The 18,716-nt window shown below is 45.7% G+C and overlaps 1 protein-coding gene across 1 annotated transcript in view; it reads left to right on the top strand.

Moving 5' to 3' along the window:
* The window catches only part of MYO16 (myosin XVI), a 2,821,299-nt gene that overhangs the window by 1,820,412 nt on the left and 982,171 nt on the right, over window positions 1-18,716 (top strand). Inside the window, exon 23 of the mRNA XM_086934162.1 lies at window positions 8,326-8,526. Coding sequence (XP_086790288.1) covers window positions 8,326-8,526 — 201 coding nt within the window. The remainder of the gene's footprint in view (window positions 1-8,325; window positions 8,527-18,716) is intronic.

Raw genomic sequence — 18,716 nt, 5'->3', positions numbered from 1 at the left:
AGTGCAGTCACTAGTCCAATGGCTATTCTGTTTACAGACTTTACACCATGGTTTCTTTTGGCCTTTCTTTTTAGAAGATTGCGAATCCCCACCATTAGAATATTTTTGAGGGCCTTGTGAAGACTTCTGGTCTTTACCCTTTTCTCCACCCTTATTAGGATCTTGCTTCTTGTGGTCACCACCTTGGTTCTGTACCTTCTGCGTCTCCCTCGTTCTGACCCATTTGTCTGCCTTCTTTACCGATACTTGGGGAGAGGTCAGATCAGAGTCTACGAGGTGCTGATGCAACAGCTGATACTGACAGTTATTAAGGATCTGCTCCCTCATAATCAAGTTGTACAATCCTGTATAATCACACACTTTACTGCTCAGTAACCAGCCCTCCAGAGCCTTAGTAGCACAATCAACAAAGTCAACCCAGTCCTGTTTCTGTGCATTTTGGGTATCTCTGAACTGTATTCTATACTGCTCAGTGGTTAGGCTAAACCCATCTATGAGAGCACTCTTCAGAACTTTGTAATTATCAGCATCCTCTTCTCTGACAGTGAGGAGCTTGTCTCTACCATTGTCTGCAAAGGAGAGCCACAAGATTGCTGCCCACTGCTCCTGGGGCCTGTACCTTTCAGGTCCTCTCTAGTGCAGTTATCCATTTGAGGATGTCACCCCCACTCTTGTAGGGAGGGACAATCTTGCTCAAGTTTTTATGGTCATAAGACCTATCCCTACCTCTAGCGATATTGCTGCCACCATGGGACTCTAGTCCCATCTTTTTTCTTGCTCTTTCAAGCTCTAGGAACTCCCTTTCTAAGGCTACTCTTTGTTTCCTTATCTCCGGTTGGGCTTCTTCAAACCTCATCTGGCTCTCTCTCTTCTCCTGGGAGGTATCCTTCCTATGAAAAGAGACAGAGGTCCCTACAGATGTGTCACAATGGCCAGATTCCACGGAAGGAGATCTTGCCCTTCTAGGCATACCCCAAACTCTTCCTGGGGGGACAAAGACAGGGTCACCTTGGCCTTCTTCATCTCCAGTTGCAGCTGGATTGTCCCGGTCTAGGTCATTGTCACCTCCCTGGTCAGCATCAGAGTTTGAGCCCTGTGGGTTAGTACCACTGGCCTCTTCCCCTTCTGTTGCTTCCACCCCACTGGCTACCCTTTCAGGCTCTGAAGCCTTCTATCGGTCATCCTGCAATAACACCTCTCTGAGATGTTGGGTGGTGGCATTCTTGCCTGTCTTTAGTTTCCTCATAGTACAAAGAGCCCTTAATTCTAAAAAAGAGAATGTGTCATACTTGGATGTCTATAACATACTGACATGTGGCAGTGACACACTGGTTCCTGACCCTAAAGACATAACCAGTGAAGTGTGGTGTATGCACTACCTACTCTAGTTGCTTACCTTACTAAACTCTCTTGAGTTGTAGAAGTGATGTGCTTAAGCCCTTGACACACAACTCTAAGTTCAGTAGAACTTACTTTATTTAAACTTGTATTATATGTACCTCTGGTACCTTTAGTGGTTTTCAAATGATCAATCACTTGAGATTATCTGGTAAAACAATGGCACGCTGGAATCCCACACGCTGCACACCAATGTGAGAAGTTGGCCTGGCATATGCTCTCCACTATTCTAGTGGGCACCTTGCACCAGTCCAAACAACCCTTATTGATGGTATGTTTAAAGACAACTTTTATAGAAACCTGTCCTAGTGGTGGCTGTGTATTGAAAGAATGTAAAGCACCTTGTTTTACCAGTCTATAATCTCATGAATAACCAAATGAAAAGAGAACTACACCAGGTATATATATAAAATATATGTATTTACTCTAAACACATCCCTCTAGTCTCTTTATAAGGCTATAGGCAAAAGTACATACAGTAAACTTATTTAGCACATAGTAAATTAGCTCAATATACGTTGAGCCCTAAGGGCGTACCAAACCATATATTAGGAAAGTGGTATAAGAACCAGGACTGACATAGATACAAGTCCTAGAGCGTTTAGAACCACTGGGGCCACCAGGAAACACACAAGGTAGTGACACAGGGGACCCACGGGACGCGTGCAGTGTCTAAACACAGCCGCGGATCACCATTAACTTCTATGGGGAAAGTCGCGGTTGGAAAATTACAGACTAAGGACACTTGGAGGAGGACTTGGAGCATACCCGTTTAGAACTAGGCAGTTCTATATTCAACACCCACAGAATCACCGGAGTACTTGAGTTACCTCACCCAGGGAAGCCGGGTGCATAGGTGTCTTTTGATGCCGGGTTTCCTCGTCGTTTTCAATGCCGATTTGCTGCAAAGTGCTGCTGGTGGCCAAGTCGAAAGTGTCCAGGAGAATCCAAGGGTGGATCGTAGATCTGAATAACCTGAAAGCAGAGGGGACTGAGCCAGGGTTACTAGTCAATGACCAGTAAGGTTATGAGCGGAAGCCCACCGATGTCGGGTGCTTTCAGATGAAGAAGGTGAAGCTTGACTCTTCAGCAACGAGGACCAGGAGGTGTCAACGACAACCAGGAGCTGGATTCGAGCTGTCCCACAAAAGATGTTGAGTGCTGCTGTGTCTGTATCCGGATTGGACCCAACAAGCCTTGGCAACAGCAACCCATGCAGAAACCACAGATTAATTTTGGTGCAGACCAGCAAGGTCTGAGCGACTCACCACCCGGTGGGGAGTCAGGGCACTTCTGAAGCAACCAGGAAAACCCAAGAAACAGAAGAGTTACCTTCGTGGGGACCCACCAGTTGATGGACCAGGTATCGCGAGGGAGCCTCAAGCGGAAATGCTAGAAGCGGGTCCACGAAACACTCGTGGAGTGTACGCCCATAATCTTCAGTGCAATTGGTGCTCAGGGCTTGGACTACAAGTAGCCCAATGTAAAACTTCAGGAAAGCTCGGGAAGTGGATGCACTTGCAAATGTGAACGGTGTCCAGCAATTCCAGTTCCACGTCACTCGTGAGAGCTGCGGGTCTCAGTTTTGCAGGGATCTTGTGTCGGCCTCGGCGAAGTCTGAAAGTCCATCTCCTGAGGCACAAATCTATTGGGATCCGGCGGGAGCCTTGGAAATATAGACCCGCAAGATGCTTCATTGGTGCCTGTTTGAACAGGCGGGTACCTCCTTGACCCCAAGGGAGATTCTTCCATCTTCTAGTCGAAATAGAATTTTGAAGTTCCAGGATATATGTTGCAGAGTTTCGTCCAGGTATAATCTGAAGTCCTAAGGACTGGGTTCCCATACTTATACTAAGTTAGGGGGTTAGACATACTCTGGAGACCCAGCTATGGGAGGGTCAGGGAAGAGGGGTGGTTACACCCATTCCCTTTGTCCAGTTTTGAGCCAGAGCAGGGGCTGAGTGCCGCTGCAACCGGTTTGAACTTGGGTATGCACAGGGATACCAAGTGTGCCCCCAGCACTGTCTGAAAAGCATTCTCTGAATGTATCCACCCAGTCTTAATACACTAAAGCCTGTCTGGTAGGAGGTTACACCTCCTTGTGACAGGAAACCTATTGTCCAAGCTTCCCCTGCCGGAGTTTCGTCCAACAGCTGGAGGTCAGACCCGTGTCTGTGGCATCCATTTTGTGATGCCAGGGCTCTTTTAAACAATTACCGGTTAGAGCAGTGTGCACATGTGTCTCCCTCTAGAAAGGTGGAATTCTACCCCCGCCACCAGGACTGGTGGGGTAGGATTCCAAAGTGTTTGATACCAAACATGACATGTTTCCATGCAACCATTCCAAAGTTAGCATTTATCGCGAGGTTATAATGCACTTAAGAGTATACAGTCAGGCTACATCACAGAACAGCATCAGAGAATAGATTCCGAAAGCTGCAGAGGGGTCCTGCTCATGCATGGGCACCCTCTCACACAAAACCAAGCACTCTGCCTTCAGGATTGATAAGGCCTGCCATAGGAGTGACTAATAGGTTTATATGTGTCAGTGATTAAAGGTATATATTGGTAACCAATATCTTAGTAAGGGGTGCATGCACCACCTTACCCAGGTTGCAGTAGCAGACCTGTGGTGCCATTTTGGAAGGCTGCCCAGGGTTGGCATAATACATGCTTCATCCCCTGGTAAGCCTCTGGAGTACCTATGCCCTTAGTACCTATGGTGCCATATACTAGGGACTCACAAGGGTAACCCAGTAACCAATCTGGAGTGTACCTAAAGTACATGCAATCAATTTAGAGAGGAAGCAGCTAGGCTGGGGTCCTGGATAGCAGGGCCCCAGCCAGACTAAAGTCGTACAACAGGGAAACACCAGCAAAAAGTGGGGGTAACCATAGTAAGCTGATCCTACTCTCCTACACTGACATCCGGAAGGGAGCCTACGGGTTAAACAATAATCTCGAGCCATTCCCAGACATCCTCTGGTCATTCAAAATAGTGATCTTTCTCCTGGTATAACACAGACTTTGGCTGGGTACAGAAGCTTGTACATAAGATTGAGAGCCCTCAAATTCTGCCTGACATTGAGAAAAGATTAACACCACTTCTGAATTTGTTTTATATAGTCTGGGTAATGGCGATTTTAGAGTTGCCAAATAGGGGGACGACCCCTCCTGTGCCACCCGAAAAGATACATTCTCTGTCACAGTAATTTAAGATCTTGGCGTTGATGGCTAAAGGGGGTGCCCGCAGGCGTGCTCCCTTTCAACCACAAACAGTTTGGATAGACTCTTTGGTTTACTTTCAGTCAACACACAGTTCTCCAAAGATTGCTCTGTCAATGACCCTTACACGCTCTCTGAAAATCCCAGGACTCGAATGTTACTCTGTCAGTACTTGGCCCGCTGTTCAAGGTCCACTGCAATGGTGGTCATCTTTCCATATGGTGCTTGAGGACTGCAATTTCCCCCTGCAATTCAGTTGTGTTGCCCTCTGCGGATTTGACTTTGTCAATCCCCTTCTGTAAGTCTGACCTAAGGAGGTTGAGGTAATTGGAGACACCCTTTATTATAGTTTCAAGTGCAGTGTTGGACTCCTGAATGGCGGCCAATAGCTCAGATTTGGATGGTTCAGATTCCCTTCCAAGAACATCTCCGACATAACTTTACCACATTGCTGTGTTATTCTCTGGGTAGGTTGGAGTGGTCTGATGCATTGCGTGATGGTGTTTGTCATATGGGCCCTTGTCAGCTGTCTTTTCCCATGAGTCAGACTGCTTTCTTGGCTAGGGCCTACTCCAGTATATGAGGTCAGCTCACCTGATTGGGCCCGGGATGAGCTCCAGAGTGACGGCTCTGTGTGCTCCACAACACCGGCTCCCTATGACCAGGCGAAGATGGCAAAGCTTGTGGTTAGCGTTGTCCCCACTTCAGTCCAAGAAGAGGGCACACCAGAGATCATTGCGCCCTGTGCAGCAGGGGCCTCAAATTGACAGAGTTGCCTCACTCCATTCACCAGTATCTGCAGCGACCCGGGTCAACCACATCTGGGACTGTTCTGGTGCACAACTGTTCTGTCGTGCCCATAGGGTTGTTCTCCAGTATGGAGCACTCAGAAGCAGACGAATGTGGCCAAATTCCTCTGTGGCAAGGCCCCACCGGACTCAGCGGATAGTCACTGTACCACTGTCCGATGGCTGCCAATGGGCCCTGCCCTTTAGGGGCAACCAGCACAGTAGAGCGGCATGCAAACACTCTCCACAGGATCAGTGGCAGTCCGAGCGGGTCACAACAGGCCGATGCACGCCTCAGGCCCAGTTCTTGTGGGCCCAGTGACCGCTCCAGCTCCTCACTGAAGCCTGTGCAGATTGTTCATCCGGTGTTTTTCAGTCACCGTAGGGTCATGGGAGGTGACTGCATCTTAACTGCATCTTTTTCGGCCTAGAGAGGCTGTAGGTTACAATGATACAACAGGATTAGACAGGATTATGTTGCATGGCTAGCCGGAAGCTCATGTCATGTCGGCCATGTTTCCAGTCCATGCCCCCAAATGGGGATGATTTTGACTATAAAATGCTTTGTACTTCTAGCTTGTCCACACTAATAAGTGCTAATGTTTCTTCCTATGGACAATGGAGACAACTTTCGTACTGCAGGCCAGAAGGGGTTTGGAGGACCATTAGAGCATAATAGTAGTGTCCCAGATGTAGCTAGAACAGAGGATTTTCATTTAGAATGATCTATGATTTACTAGTGTAGAGTTTATTGACCGAAGAGTATGCGGTCTGTTCTATATCCAACCCAACCTGCCCTTTTACTTCTGTCCAGTTGATTATTTTCTGGGCAGACAAGAAGATCAAACAACTTGATTTTTCGGTGTACTAGTTTTGACAAATAACATGTTCAAATCAATAGGAATGGAAAATTAAAGTAGGTTGCATTGGGTGCATATCAGAAATATTCTCCGGTGGGCTTCTCTTTTAGCCACTCTCCTGCAGTAATTGAGCATGTGGATGAACAGCTTAATCTATGCAGTAACCATCCAAAGTCTACCAGTAACTAGATAGGGAAAATCCTTATTTATTCAGGTGCACATTGCAATAGCATTGGGTAGAGTTGTTACCTAGAAATACCATTCCTGTCCACCTTTTCAATAAGCAGAGTCTATAGGTCTTGGTCCCAATTGCCTATTCGTTATCTACACTACTCAAAGACTACCTCAAATAGTATGAGTAAACAATCATAATTGCAACTTTCCTTGCCTTTCTGACTGTATTAGGACCTGTCCCTCAACTATCAATCTATGCGGAGCTTATGTTTCCAGAAGCCACGTGTGAAATAACTCGCCCAGCCCATTTCTCTCGTTGTATTCTGGTACTTGTAGTCCTGTTTACCGTTTTAAAAATGATGGTTTCAAATAGAAAACGGAAAGAAAACAACCAGAACCGTACGAAACGCAAATCAATGTCCACAATCCCATCTGAAATTTCTTGCAAACCAAACTTCTCCACTTCCTTCTCCTCCTCATCTAACTCGGGCAAGGCAGTGTCAAAAACCTCTGGTACACGAGTAACGAGCTCAAAAAGCAAACCTATCACCACCGAACTGTCAAAAGTCAAGTTATTAGTGTTACACTGTTCTGCGGAAAAGTACAATAGAGATAATGATACCTGAACCAAAAGATAAGGTATCCATTCGTCAGCACCATTACATTTGACTACGCTGTCACAGTATACTTTTTGCGCTACCAAGTGTTGTGGTTGATTACTACTGTGTACTCGATCCTTCTTTAAACTAAGGCACTTTTAAATGTTACACTACTACATAAGCGTTAAGTTGGAGCCCGTTTAGGCGTGGAAACTGGCCCACATTTCAGTATTTTCAGACTAATAGCATTATTAAACTAGGCATCCGTCAATTGTAAGATTTTTGCAATAAAATAAAGCCTTCATCACTATGCTAACTTACAAGGCAATAAAACAAGCAAATGGTTGATTTAATAAGCACCACAGTATTTTAATAACGTGTAGATACTTTTTTGAAAATTATGATTTGCTATTGGAACTTACCTACAAACACATGGCCTCATTTACAAGCAATGTACTTGCCCATATTTACAAAGCCTCATAAACTCACCCTGTATGAATTTTCATGGCCTTGTAAATATGGGCTCCTTTTACTCTGCGTGAAAGGGGCGTTCCATGGGTGCTGTGGGTGTTCCTACGCAACATCCATGGACCCTGACTCATTCCCAGATTTACAACATTTTATAAAGCTTGGAATGAATCAGAAACCTATGTGCGCAGAAAGAAGAAATACTTTTATTTCGCCTCGATTTTTCCTCTTTCTGGCAGCACGCGTAGAAAGAGAAAAATGCCATCAATGATTATTTTTGTGCAGGAAAGTTTCCCTTCCCGCACAGAAACAATCAACCCAGCTACACAGGCCCCCTTGCAACATGACACAAGTGTGCCTGCGCTGGTGCAAAGGAGCTAATTGTCCACCAGCGCAGAGGAAAGCACAAGGATGCGTTGTATTGTTATTAATACGATCATCCCTGTTCTTTTAAAATGACGCTGCACCATTTTCCAGTAAATGTGGCCCATAGTTTGCATATGTTTATACAGTTACTAAAACCGCTGGCATAGACCACACATTTAAACAACTGAACAAATATGTATGCATTTTGGGATGCTTTGAATGAAATTAATTTGAAATCCTTTTTCTTTCCCCTGATATTTGTTCATATTCAGATTACAGTCTTTGCTTTCAAATTTTAAAAGGGACAGATTTATTCGTAAAAAGTCAGTATTCTCTATCTTATGCTTCAGGTAAAATACAAAACAAAATAGATGTATGGTAAACAGATGAGGGAGATTTGTTATATATGCACAATCAAACTCTAGAGTCGTCCATTTTGAATTTCAGAAGCCATCAGGATTTATGTCTTTGCTGGATGAAGAGAGCCAATCGATTCGTTCAATGGAGCAGACCCTTTCCAAGCGTCTCCAATCTCTACTTGAATCCTCCAATTCGAATGCTGTGTATTCTTCAATGAAAGATGGGAATGGCAACGTGGCTCCAAAGGACCAAGGCCCCAACTTCACAGTTATGCATTATGCAGGAAGGGTAAGTGGTGACATGTGGTTACTAATCACGTGGGTCGTGGCCTATTGGCTAAATTGATGTACCGGGAACTAATGAACCTTGCCTCGATTCCTGTGTTCAACAAGTATCCTCAATTCATGTGATCCTTGGCAAGTTGCTTTATTTTTCTGTACATAAAAATGTAAACATATATTACGCAAAAAAATAATTGTTAAGTATCACACTGTTCTTATACTGTACACTCTGCATACATGCACACACAAGCACGCACGCACACACACAGAGCCTATGCATAACATACACGATTTCAACATAAATGTATTGCCACAGATGACATATATATTCACCATCATCAAAAATCTTTATCAGAAATAAAAATCCATAAAAAAGAGCACAATACTTAAATACACAGTACTAATAAACGAGATATATGAGCATATGAGAATAAAACCATTCAATTGTCAGTTTAAGAGTTCATAGCGGTCTGTACAGTTCATGATCGGCGAGCACAAATTGCATACCAATAAAAATACATGAATCATCGTCCTGTGATTATCGAAGCATGACCATAAAAAATGTGATCACAAAGATATTTCAGCAACATGAGCAATAAAAAATTTAAAACATAGTAGTAAAATAACAAGAAAGATAATAATGAAATCTCAGACCAGCCGTGAACCATATGGGACGCATAAAAGATATTGGGGCCCTTCACAAAACAATTCTGCCCCCATTATAATGTTAATCTCATGGCTATGAAGCTTAGAGTATGTTTAAGGCACATCCATTCTCAATGTTGCAGTTGTCAAGAGGCTATCCTTTTGCTCCTTAGCCTCCACATGTTCAGTAAAAAGCGATAAACTGCAAAAACAATAGGTTGTCTTACACTGTACCACAACTTCTGAACCTCAAACTGCGCAAAGTCGCATGATCCATTTCCTTCTAATCCTGACATAAGATAGGCCAAAGACAAGTACTTGGACAATGGGTTTGGATACCTCGGGCGGAAGGAACAGTTACTGTTAGTTACATTGGATGCATGTAACCATTTAGCCTTGACTGAGCATAAAGGTAGTGTCCCAAACCGAAATGTCTTGTAGAGTGATTTGGCTCAGGGAAATTTATTCTAATCAATGTTTCCTTCTGCAATGCAGCTATCTTTGTGATCCAGAAATGAAGTAGTGAGGGAGTCCATTCTAGTAGTGGCCAATGTTGATTTAAGCCATAGGTTCCCACACCCCATCTCACTGAACAGGTTTTTAACATATATTAACCTGGAAATTCAGGAAGCCCCGGGCAGCCTTAAAACATCCTGTAGATACTGTTGATATGGCATCAGTGCTGTGGTGGCCCAGATCCTGTGCCAATGCAGTATTGGTCTGAGGCCCACCTTATTAGAAAGAGGTCTAAGACCCACAACGAGCCGCAATGGAATTAGAGGGGTGCTAGCCGGAAGACTAGTGAGGTGGCGCAGGAACCTGTTTTCAACTTTTTCCAAGCTTCCTGTAACCAGCATGTTACCCCAAGGGTCCCCACCATACAGAGGGACACCTTTTGATACAAGATTGTATATTTGAAGTGGGGCAACAAGGGGAACCATGATGGAACCTCAAGACACCCCTTATACTTTGCTCCATCTTGAGTTTGCACTTGTGTTTGTGTGGTATCCAGTCGAACTGTTCAATTATCGTGATCCCTAAAATATTCAAATATATGAGCTCTCTCCAGAGGGACACCATCAAGAGATGGAGAAGTTTGCAGATGTGCAGGGGACGAAAACCATATAATGAATCTTGCTGAGATTGATCTCCAGGCCTCTCTGTTTGCAGAATATTCTAAATTGGTCTAAAAACCTCTGAATACCCATTGGGGATCTGGAGATTAAAAGCATGTCTTCCACAAACAAAAGGGTCAGGACCTTCCTACCGGCAAGGGGCGGGATGTCGTTGTCACTCAACCCAAGCTGAGATACTACATCATTGATGTATAACAGGAAAAGGGTGAGAGAAAACACACACTCTTGTCTCACACCCCTCGTAACTGGTATAGGTGATGTTAGTGTGCCTGTGGGACAGTATCCAACCTGTGCAAAGTTATTGGAGTGTAACCTGATGATGATATGGAAGAGGCATTTTGGGACACCCAAATCTGCTGTAACTAAGCATGGGCGGAAAATCCGTTTCGCTCGCGGATTTTGCGGATTTTCGGTAAATTCGCAATCCGCGAGATTCGCGAATCTCCCGCAAAATCCGCAAATCCGCGAGCAGCGGATTTCATGGCTTGCTCGCACTGTTCGCGTGAGTTCGCGGCTTCCCAGTACAACTTCGCGCCCCGCGAATAAGCGCAAAATTGCAGAAATACGATCTTAGCAAAACTGAAACTACTTACCAGGTTCAAAAGTTCAGGCTCATCATTAGTAGCCATTTCCTGTAGTGCTTCCTGAGGGGCCCCTCCAGAGTTCAGTTGCCAGTTGCAACTATTATGTGACCCTGCTCTGGACCTCAGAATAGTTACACATATGCCACAAAGGTCCTGAATTACAGCTAAGGGAGACAAGCAGGAGCCAGGCTGGAGGTTCAAATCCATTAATCAGCCCCTAATTCATTATTGTCAGTTGGGGCAGGGCAGGTGTTGTAACTAATTTTGCAACAATGAAAGCACTTAGCAAGTGCAAAAGATCACTAATCAGGAAGCACTAAGGAAGCAGGTGCCAGCTAAAAAAATATTCTGTGACACATTAATCAGCCCCAAATTAATTCAGGTCACTTGAGGCAGGGAAGGTGTGCTTGCGTTGCCACACTAATGTACACTGGCTGGACAACCAGAGGGTGCTGTGATGAAACAGAGGGTGGCATGGGTGGGCCAGAGGGTGGCATGAGTAGTCAGAGAGTGGCAGTGGTGACAGAGAGTGGCAGTGATGAAGAAGAGTGTCCCAAACAGGCTGGACACGTAGAAACAACAAGTTTGCGAAACTTGCGACCCGACAGGTAAGTTCGCGTTTTGCGAAATTGTACAAAACCCTCGCGAACTGGCAGAAACCCGCGCGAACACAAAAAAAAATCCGCAAAATTCGCGAGAATTCGCGGATTTTGCGGATTGTGAGTTCGCAAATCCGCAAAATTCGCGAACGCGAGATTTGCAAAATTCGCCCATGCTTAGCTGTAACCCCCTTAAGTGAAGCCCTAGGTACCAGGTCTAAAGCTGGCCGGAGATCCATGAAAACCACATAAAGTCACCCATCCCCATTATTACTTGCTTTCAGTAAATCAGCAGGAGGCGAAACACCTAATCTATGGTGCAAGTGCAGTTCCTAATCCCAGCTTGCAATGGGGTCAGCAGATCCACATCTATCATCCAGTCAAAAAATTAAGAAACTACTGCCTTACCTCCCTACTTCTGCGGGGAAGACCCTGGTCTCTACCTTAGTCTTCTCAAAAATAGACTATGGGAATGCTCTCTTTTTAAACACACAGAAGCGTGTCCTAATGAAGTTGCAGTCTATTCAGAATGCGGCTGCAAAGATCCTTCTTAACATTCCTCGTTGCAAGCCCACCACTCCTGCTATTCGCCATCTCCACTGGCTGAGAGTCGAGAGCTGTATCAAATTTAAGGCCCTCTGTATTGCCTATAAGGCAGTACATGGCGTTGGACCCAGGTTCCTCAGAGAAGCCTTTCAGTTGTACACCCCCAAGAGGCAACTAAGATCGGCTAACATCTGTCTCCTCCCTGTACCGCGTGCTAGAACTGCCACATGGGGAGACAGACGTTTTCTGGTGGCTACTCCAAAACTGTGGAATCTCTTGCCACTGGCTATTAAAACTGCCCCGAACCTGATGAGCTTTCGCAGGCTCCTAAAAACATGGCTGTTCAACCAGTAAGCTAATGGTTGTTTTCTAGTAGCTCCACAAGCGCCGAGACACCCTAGGGTATTTGTTGCGCTATAAAAATTTCGAAAATAAATAAATAAATGTAGCCTCTCGAAATCAGACTAAACATTTTCTGCAAGCTGTCAATCAGGCTAATAGTCCGGTCGTTAGAGGGAAGATACCATGAACCTTTTTTAAATACTGAGAAAATGTCTGCCCCACCCCATGAGGATGGCATGGGAGAATGGGAGAACATGGCATGGGAGAACCCCTCACTATCCAGTTAAAGATCAAATAGAGATAGGGGCTCCAGATAACCTTCTGGGATTTAAAGAGGTCCCCTGGGATTTTATCGAGACCTGGAGCTTTATTCGGCGATATTCAATTGATGGCTTTATTCACTTCATCAGCTGTGATTGCCCTGTCTTCAGCAGCAGTACAGATGTGCCCACTGACCAAAGATCTACCACTGTTCTCACACAAAGGGGAATCCACACTGCTGACAGAAGAGTAAAGTTTGGAAAAGTGATATGCTCATGCAGGTATGTTGCTATCAGTGAGTGTGTTAGTATTGGGTGACGGTCTGCTAGTATTCTCCAGAATGAACACTGAGCCTTCCTTTTGAGAGTATTCAGCATGGCCTCTCAGTTAGCAACCACCCAGTTTCTTTTGGCATGCTTTATGCAGCCTTGTAGCAGGACTGAACTGTGTGTATCAGGCTCCTTTTCCCACCCTTAATGGCAGCAGAGAGGGCTCGCCTCAAAGACCTGAAAGATTCAGAGTACTAAGGGACCATTTTCTCTCTCATGGGCAAAGCGTGCCATTCAAATAAGAACAGGTTCCTGAGTGATGAAGACATGGTGTTATGAATCACATGAATTTTCCCCAAGGTGTCTGTATGCAACAAGTTCGCATCCTCTGCCTGGACCATCTCTAAGCTGAAGGTAACCACCTCGTAGCCGTGGCTTAGGATGGCATGAGAGTCAGCCAAAGAGTTCCATTTTAGCCTTCAGCAATTGCTTGAGACGATAAACCTTCTATCAAGAGGTTCCAAAGGGGAACTAGGGCTACTGGGTCCAAGTAATCTCAATATGAGGCTCAGGGCTTTGTATCTATCGATCATCGTAGGCCGCAATCTAAGATCAAGCAGGATGTAGACTATAAGACTCGTCCTACACGGGTAGTTAAATGTGTGCCTCCCCTCCTTGTCTGATACCGATCTCCCATTGTATGCTCTAATACCGTTTTTCAGTGTGTAAGCATTTAATTGGAATACAGCTGCTGACCACTTTTTGATAGATGGAAGTGTCAGTGCTGGGACAAACCAAATTGTCCCCCCCCCCAGTCAGTTTCTTTGGCTCAATGGCTCAAAGTTACAGTTGAAGTCACACACCACTATTCTAAGACAACCAACAAGCAGGGTTGCCAGATGAGCATTGATTAGGTCAATAATGGATTGTTTCTCCTTAATACCCCCATGCCTACAGTGAACATTATAAACACACAAAGAGGCTCCCAATGGGAACTTCATAAGAACACACAAGACTTCCTGCAAATCTAAGTCAATAGCTTTAGCCACGCAATGATGAGCAGATTTAATCCAGACTGCCAATCACCTGGATGGTCGCCCTTTTCCCGAGGTTAAAGCGGATAAATCAAAGCAAATAAACACTAGGTAAAACTGTGGGGTCAGAGCCCATGCTTCCTGAAAAAAACATATATCAAAAGTGTCAATGCATTGGTACCAATATGGGCACAACAGCTTAAGCACCAAGCCAGCAAGCATTCCAATACAGAACATTAGTAGTTCGGACGACTGGATCCATGAACACACTGGAGGTTTGCAAGTCCGGCCTCATGGGGTAGTAAACGCCTTGTCCGGATTGTTCGGGGATTGTCAGTCCAACTCATTTAGGCCTTCCAGTGCTGAAAGTCTGTTACACATGGAATACCCAAATCTAACCTCTGGGGCACTGGTTGTGGGTATCAGGTCAGTGGTGGAGCCAAGTTGTCAATCAAGTGCCTGTAAAAGGATCCCAATGACAAAACATAGACAGCCCCATCTATGGATGGATATCTAAGGTTAATGATAACAGAGTCCGTGGAAGGATTTCTTCAAGGGACTGATCCAACCCACATGCCTCACCATCATGATGTTACAATAGTCTGGCATGGAAAAATTTGTGTGGAGGGATAACTAATGTGATACTTTATTTATGAGTTGGACAAAGGACTCTTTATCAGAGTCAACCAATCCAATCACACTCCCCAGAATAACAATGAAAGGGCAACACTCCGGGATCAAATTCACACAGGCAAGGAGGGTCTTCTTGCCAGGAGTTGGAATGGAGTTGATCGGTGTTGAGCGTTTGGTTGTAGGCCTGGGGACTCCTCTGACCATCTCTGCCATCGCCCAGGTTAAATGTGGGAGCGCATCTTTCAAAGTTCACACTAGGGTTTGATTGAGGCCCAGAAGTAGAGGCGTCAGGAACCACACCAGCGTCTGCCAGACAAATTACAGATTGTGCTATTGCGCTTGTAATGGACATGCCCTCGGTGACCACAGTAACCAGCCGGGACTCCCATGATGTAGAGAGCTGGAAAATTTCATATTTGATTTCATCAAGTCTAGCAAGTATGGAGTCCAGATGGGCTTTGAGAGAGTCAGTAAATAATGATAAGAAAGGGGTCTAGGTTGGCATGTTTGTGGGAATACTGGAGCTATCGCTTTGGACAAAAGAAGGGGCAGGATCTCAATTGATAGATCTCTTGTGACTGATAAATGATGCATTTCTACTTTTATGCTTATGTATGAGAGCAGGGATGGGTCCAGATACTAATTCCTGCAATCAGGCACTCAGGGCAGGGTTGTGGAATTAATTCCTCCATTGGGGGTGGCAAAGCTGAATGCAAAGCTGCAGATCGACCTAGTGGCATATTCAAAGTGTAAAATGAGGGCTCGGATAGATCCAGAGACAGTCACCTCTCCACGATATGAATTTGTTTATTTATGACCCCCACAGGCCTGACTAAAAAGTTGTCAGTGGAAGCATAATTTGGTGCCACAGATGGCCTAGCTGGTCTAGTGGGCACAGACGGTGCAGAGAGTGCGGCCTTCCTTCGTACAAAGCGAGAAGAGAGCTGCATAAAAATCGTGCAAGAGTAAAAATGGAAATGTGGAAGCAAACGGACAAAGAGGGCAATTAGACCAGAGTCTTTAGTCTTTTAATCTTTTAATATTTTAGTCTTATGGTCGTCCTAAAACATTTGGTCTTCTTAAGTACATTATGCATCTTACTTGAGAGTAAGCAATGTGGACTTGTATCCCCCACGCAGTCAGGCTAACAGTAGCACAGAAACAGTAGCACACAAGCAATTGCCTTACTAGAAGGATTGTTAATCATTTGCCTCCTCCCTAGGCAGTTCCTGGAGGGTGCCACCTCCACCCATAAGCTTGAGTAGTGCTCAGATGTGCTTTGAAAGTAACTCAATGCATCATATTATCGTTCCTTAGACCAAAAAGGTGCATTGTCAAAAGACAGTCTGATCTCTTTCCAGTGCAAGGAGCAACAAGCATTGGCATAGCCAATTGGTCTCGCCTTTGGTACCTTATACGTGTTTAGTTATCCAGCACAATATCCTTGGTGCAACAACACCAGCTGTTGCATGGCTAAACACTTATAAGGTCCAAGAGGCGACTAGAGGAGTGTGGGGTCACAGAGGGTGCAAGAGACTGGCTGATATCCTATCTGGGCAGCCGGCAACAGCTGGTCTCGCTTCCTCCATTCTGTTCTGAGCCAAGGAAAGTTGGACAGGGGGTCCCACAGGGCTCGGCCATCAGCCCTATACTTTTTAATCTGTACCTTCGCCCCCTGGTCCAGCTTATAAAATCTTTTGGTGTCTCGGCTTTCAATTATGCCGACGACACCCAGCTGGTCTTCTCTCTGGAAGGAAATAATGCGGTCCCGCTGGAGACATTTCACCGCTGTATGGCAGCTACAGCGGACTGGTTAGGGGCCAACTCCCTCCAATTTAACAGCTCAAAGACGGAGGTGCTCTATTGCTCCGTAGACCGGATCCCGCGGGTTCTTCCAGAGAACTTTTGGCCTACTACCTTTCCCGAGCCAGTATCGGCAGCGGAATCAGCTCGTAACTTGGGGGTGATCTTCGGCCCAAATGTACAGCTTGACTTGCACGTCAATAAAACCATCTCTACCTGCATGATGCATGTTGTGTAAAGTTCTGCCCCTTCTCCCCGCTCAGGCCAGGCTGGAAGTAGTTCGCGGTACCATACTAAGTCGTTTAGACTATTGTAATGCGCTACTTCTGGAGGCCCCAAAAAATCTTCTGGGGAAGTTACAACGGGTGCAGAACATGGCCGCCAAGTTGGCTCTTTCCCGTCTTAGGTCTAGCTCTTCCACTCTAGCTCTAAGAGACTTACATTGGCTTCCGGTACACCTGCGAGTGCTGTATAATGCTGCGTGTCTGGTGTTTAAGGCAGTACACCAACAGGGCCCAGTACCATTGCGGAATATGTTTGCCTGGTACTCTGCCTCGCGGCCCCTTCGTTCTTCTTCGGCACAACTGCTGGTAGTCCCGAGGTTTCAGAGAGTTAGGATGGGTGGCCGCTCATTCAGTGTTGCAGCGGCCAAACTCTGGAACTCCCTGCCTCTTTCTCTGAGAAGCCACAAGGACTACCTGCCATTCAGGAAAGCGTTGAAAACGCATTTCTTTCTGAAAATTGTTTGAGCAGTGAGTAGTGCAACCGTCCGGAGTTCAAAGCACCAGGATGCCCTTTGGGTGACAGGTCTGAGACCGCCCTCATCGCAGCAACAGACGACATTCGTACTCTACTGGACAATGGAGACACAGTCGCCCTCATCCTCCTTGACCTCTCTGCAGCCTTCGACACAGTCTGCCACAGCACCCTTCTACAACGCCTCAATAACATCGGAATCCAAGGAAAAGCACTTGATTGGATCACCTCGTTCCTCACCGGAAGAACCCAGAGAGTCCGCCTTCCACCATTCAAGTCCGAGGCCTCTGAAGTCATCTGCGGCGTACCACAAGGATCCTCTCTCAGTCCCACCCTCTTCAACGTATACATGAGCCCCCTCGCGGCCATCGCACGCCAACACAACCTCAACATCATCTCTTACGCGGATGACACTCAACTGATCCTTTCTCTCACCAATGACCCCAGCACCGCCAAAACTAACCTACACGAAGGAATGAAAGAAGTCGCCGAATGGATGAAACAAAGCCGTCTGAAACTGAACTCAGACAAAACAGAAGTCCTCATCTTAGGCACATCCCCCTCCGCATGGGACGACTCCTGGTGGCCGGAAGCCCTCGGTAAAGCTCCCATCCCGACAGACCACACACGGAACCTAGGCGTCATCCTGGACTCTTCACTCTCAATGAACAGACAAGTCAGCGCCGTATCCTCTTCCTGCTTCAACATTCTTCGCATGCTCAGAAAAACATTTCGCTGGATCCCCTCCGAAACAAGGAAAACAGTCACCCACGCTCTGGTCACGAGCCGACTGGACTACGGAAACACCCTCTACGCAGGTACTACCGCAAAACTCCAGAAGAAACTCCAACGAATCCAAAACGCCTCAGCCAGACTCATATTAGACATCCCACGCAGCGAACACATCTCTGGTCACCTTAAACACCTCCACTGGCTACCCGTCAATAAGAGGATCACTTTCCGACTACTTACCCACGCACACAAATCACTCTACGACATCGGTCCAGAATGCCTCAACTCACGACTGTCCTTCTACACCCCCTCCCGCCAACTACGCTCTTCCAGCCAAGCCCTCGCCACTGTACCTCGCATCAACAAGACCACCATGGGAGGCAGATCCTTCTCATACCTGGCTGCTAAAACATGGAACTCACTCCCCGCTTACCTGCGCCTTACCCAGAACCATTTAGCATTCAGAAAGCAACTTAAAACGTGGATATTTGACAAGTAATCCTCCTCCCCTTCCTAAGCGCCTTGAAACCCGCTGGGTATGTAGTGCGCTATATAAATTCTTTGACTTGACTTGACTTGACTACAAGTACACAAAATAAATAAAATAAATATAAATAAATATGCCAATGCTGGTTTCTTATTATCTTTCAACATACTCATTCAGTGCCAAAAAGTAATCTCTTGATCTTGAAGCAGCCTGTCTAAGGATTGATATAGTTTGAAATTGCACCTTCCTCTTTAGGAAATTCGGCACTGGTGACCTCTGCAGAATCAAACTTTGAACTCTTACGTGAGTTCTTGTGTTCTGTGTCTATGCTAGAGAGAATATCCATAATGCAGCAGCAAAACAGATTTAG

This window comes from Lissotriton vulgaris, chromosome 8 (genome assembly GCF_964263255.1).
Source record: "Lissotriton vulgaris chromosome 8, aLisVul1.2, whole genome shotgun sequence".
NCBI classification, from domain to species: Eukaryota; Metazoa; Chordata; class Amphibia; order Caudata; family Salamandridae; genus Lissotriton; species Lissotriton vulgaris.
Note: the sequence above shows the minus strand (reverse complement) of the source record. Positions and strands in the feature narration are given on the sequence as shown.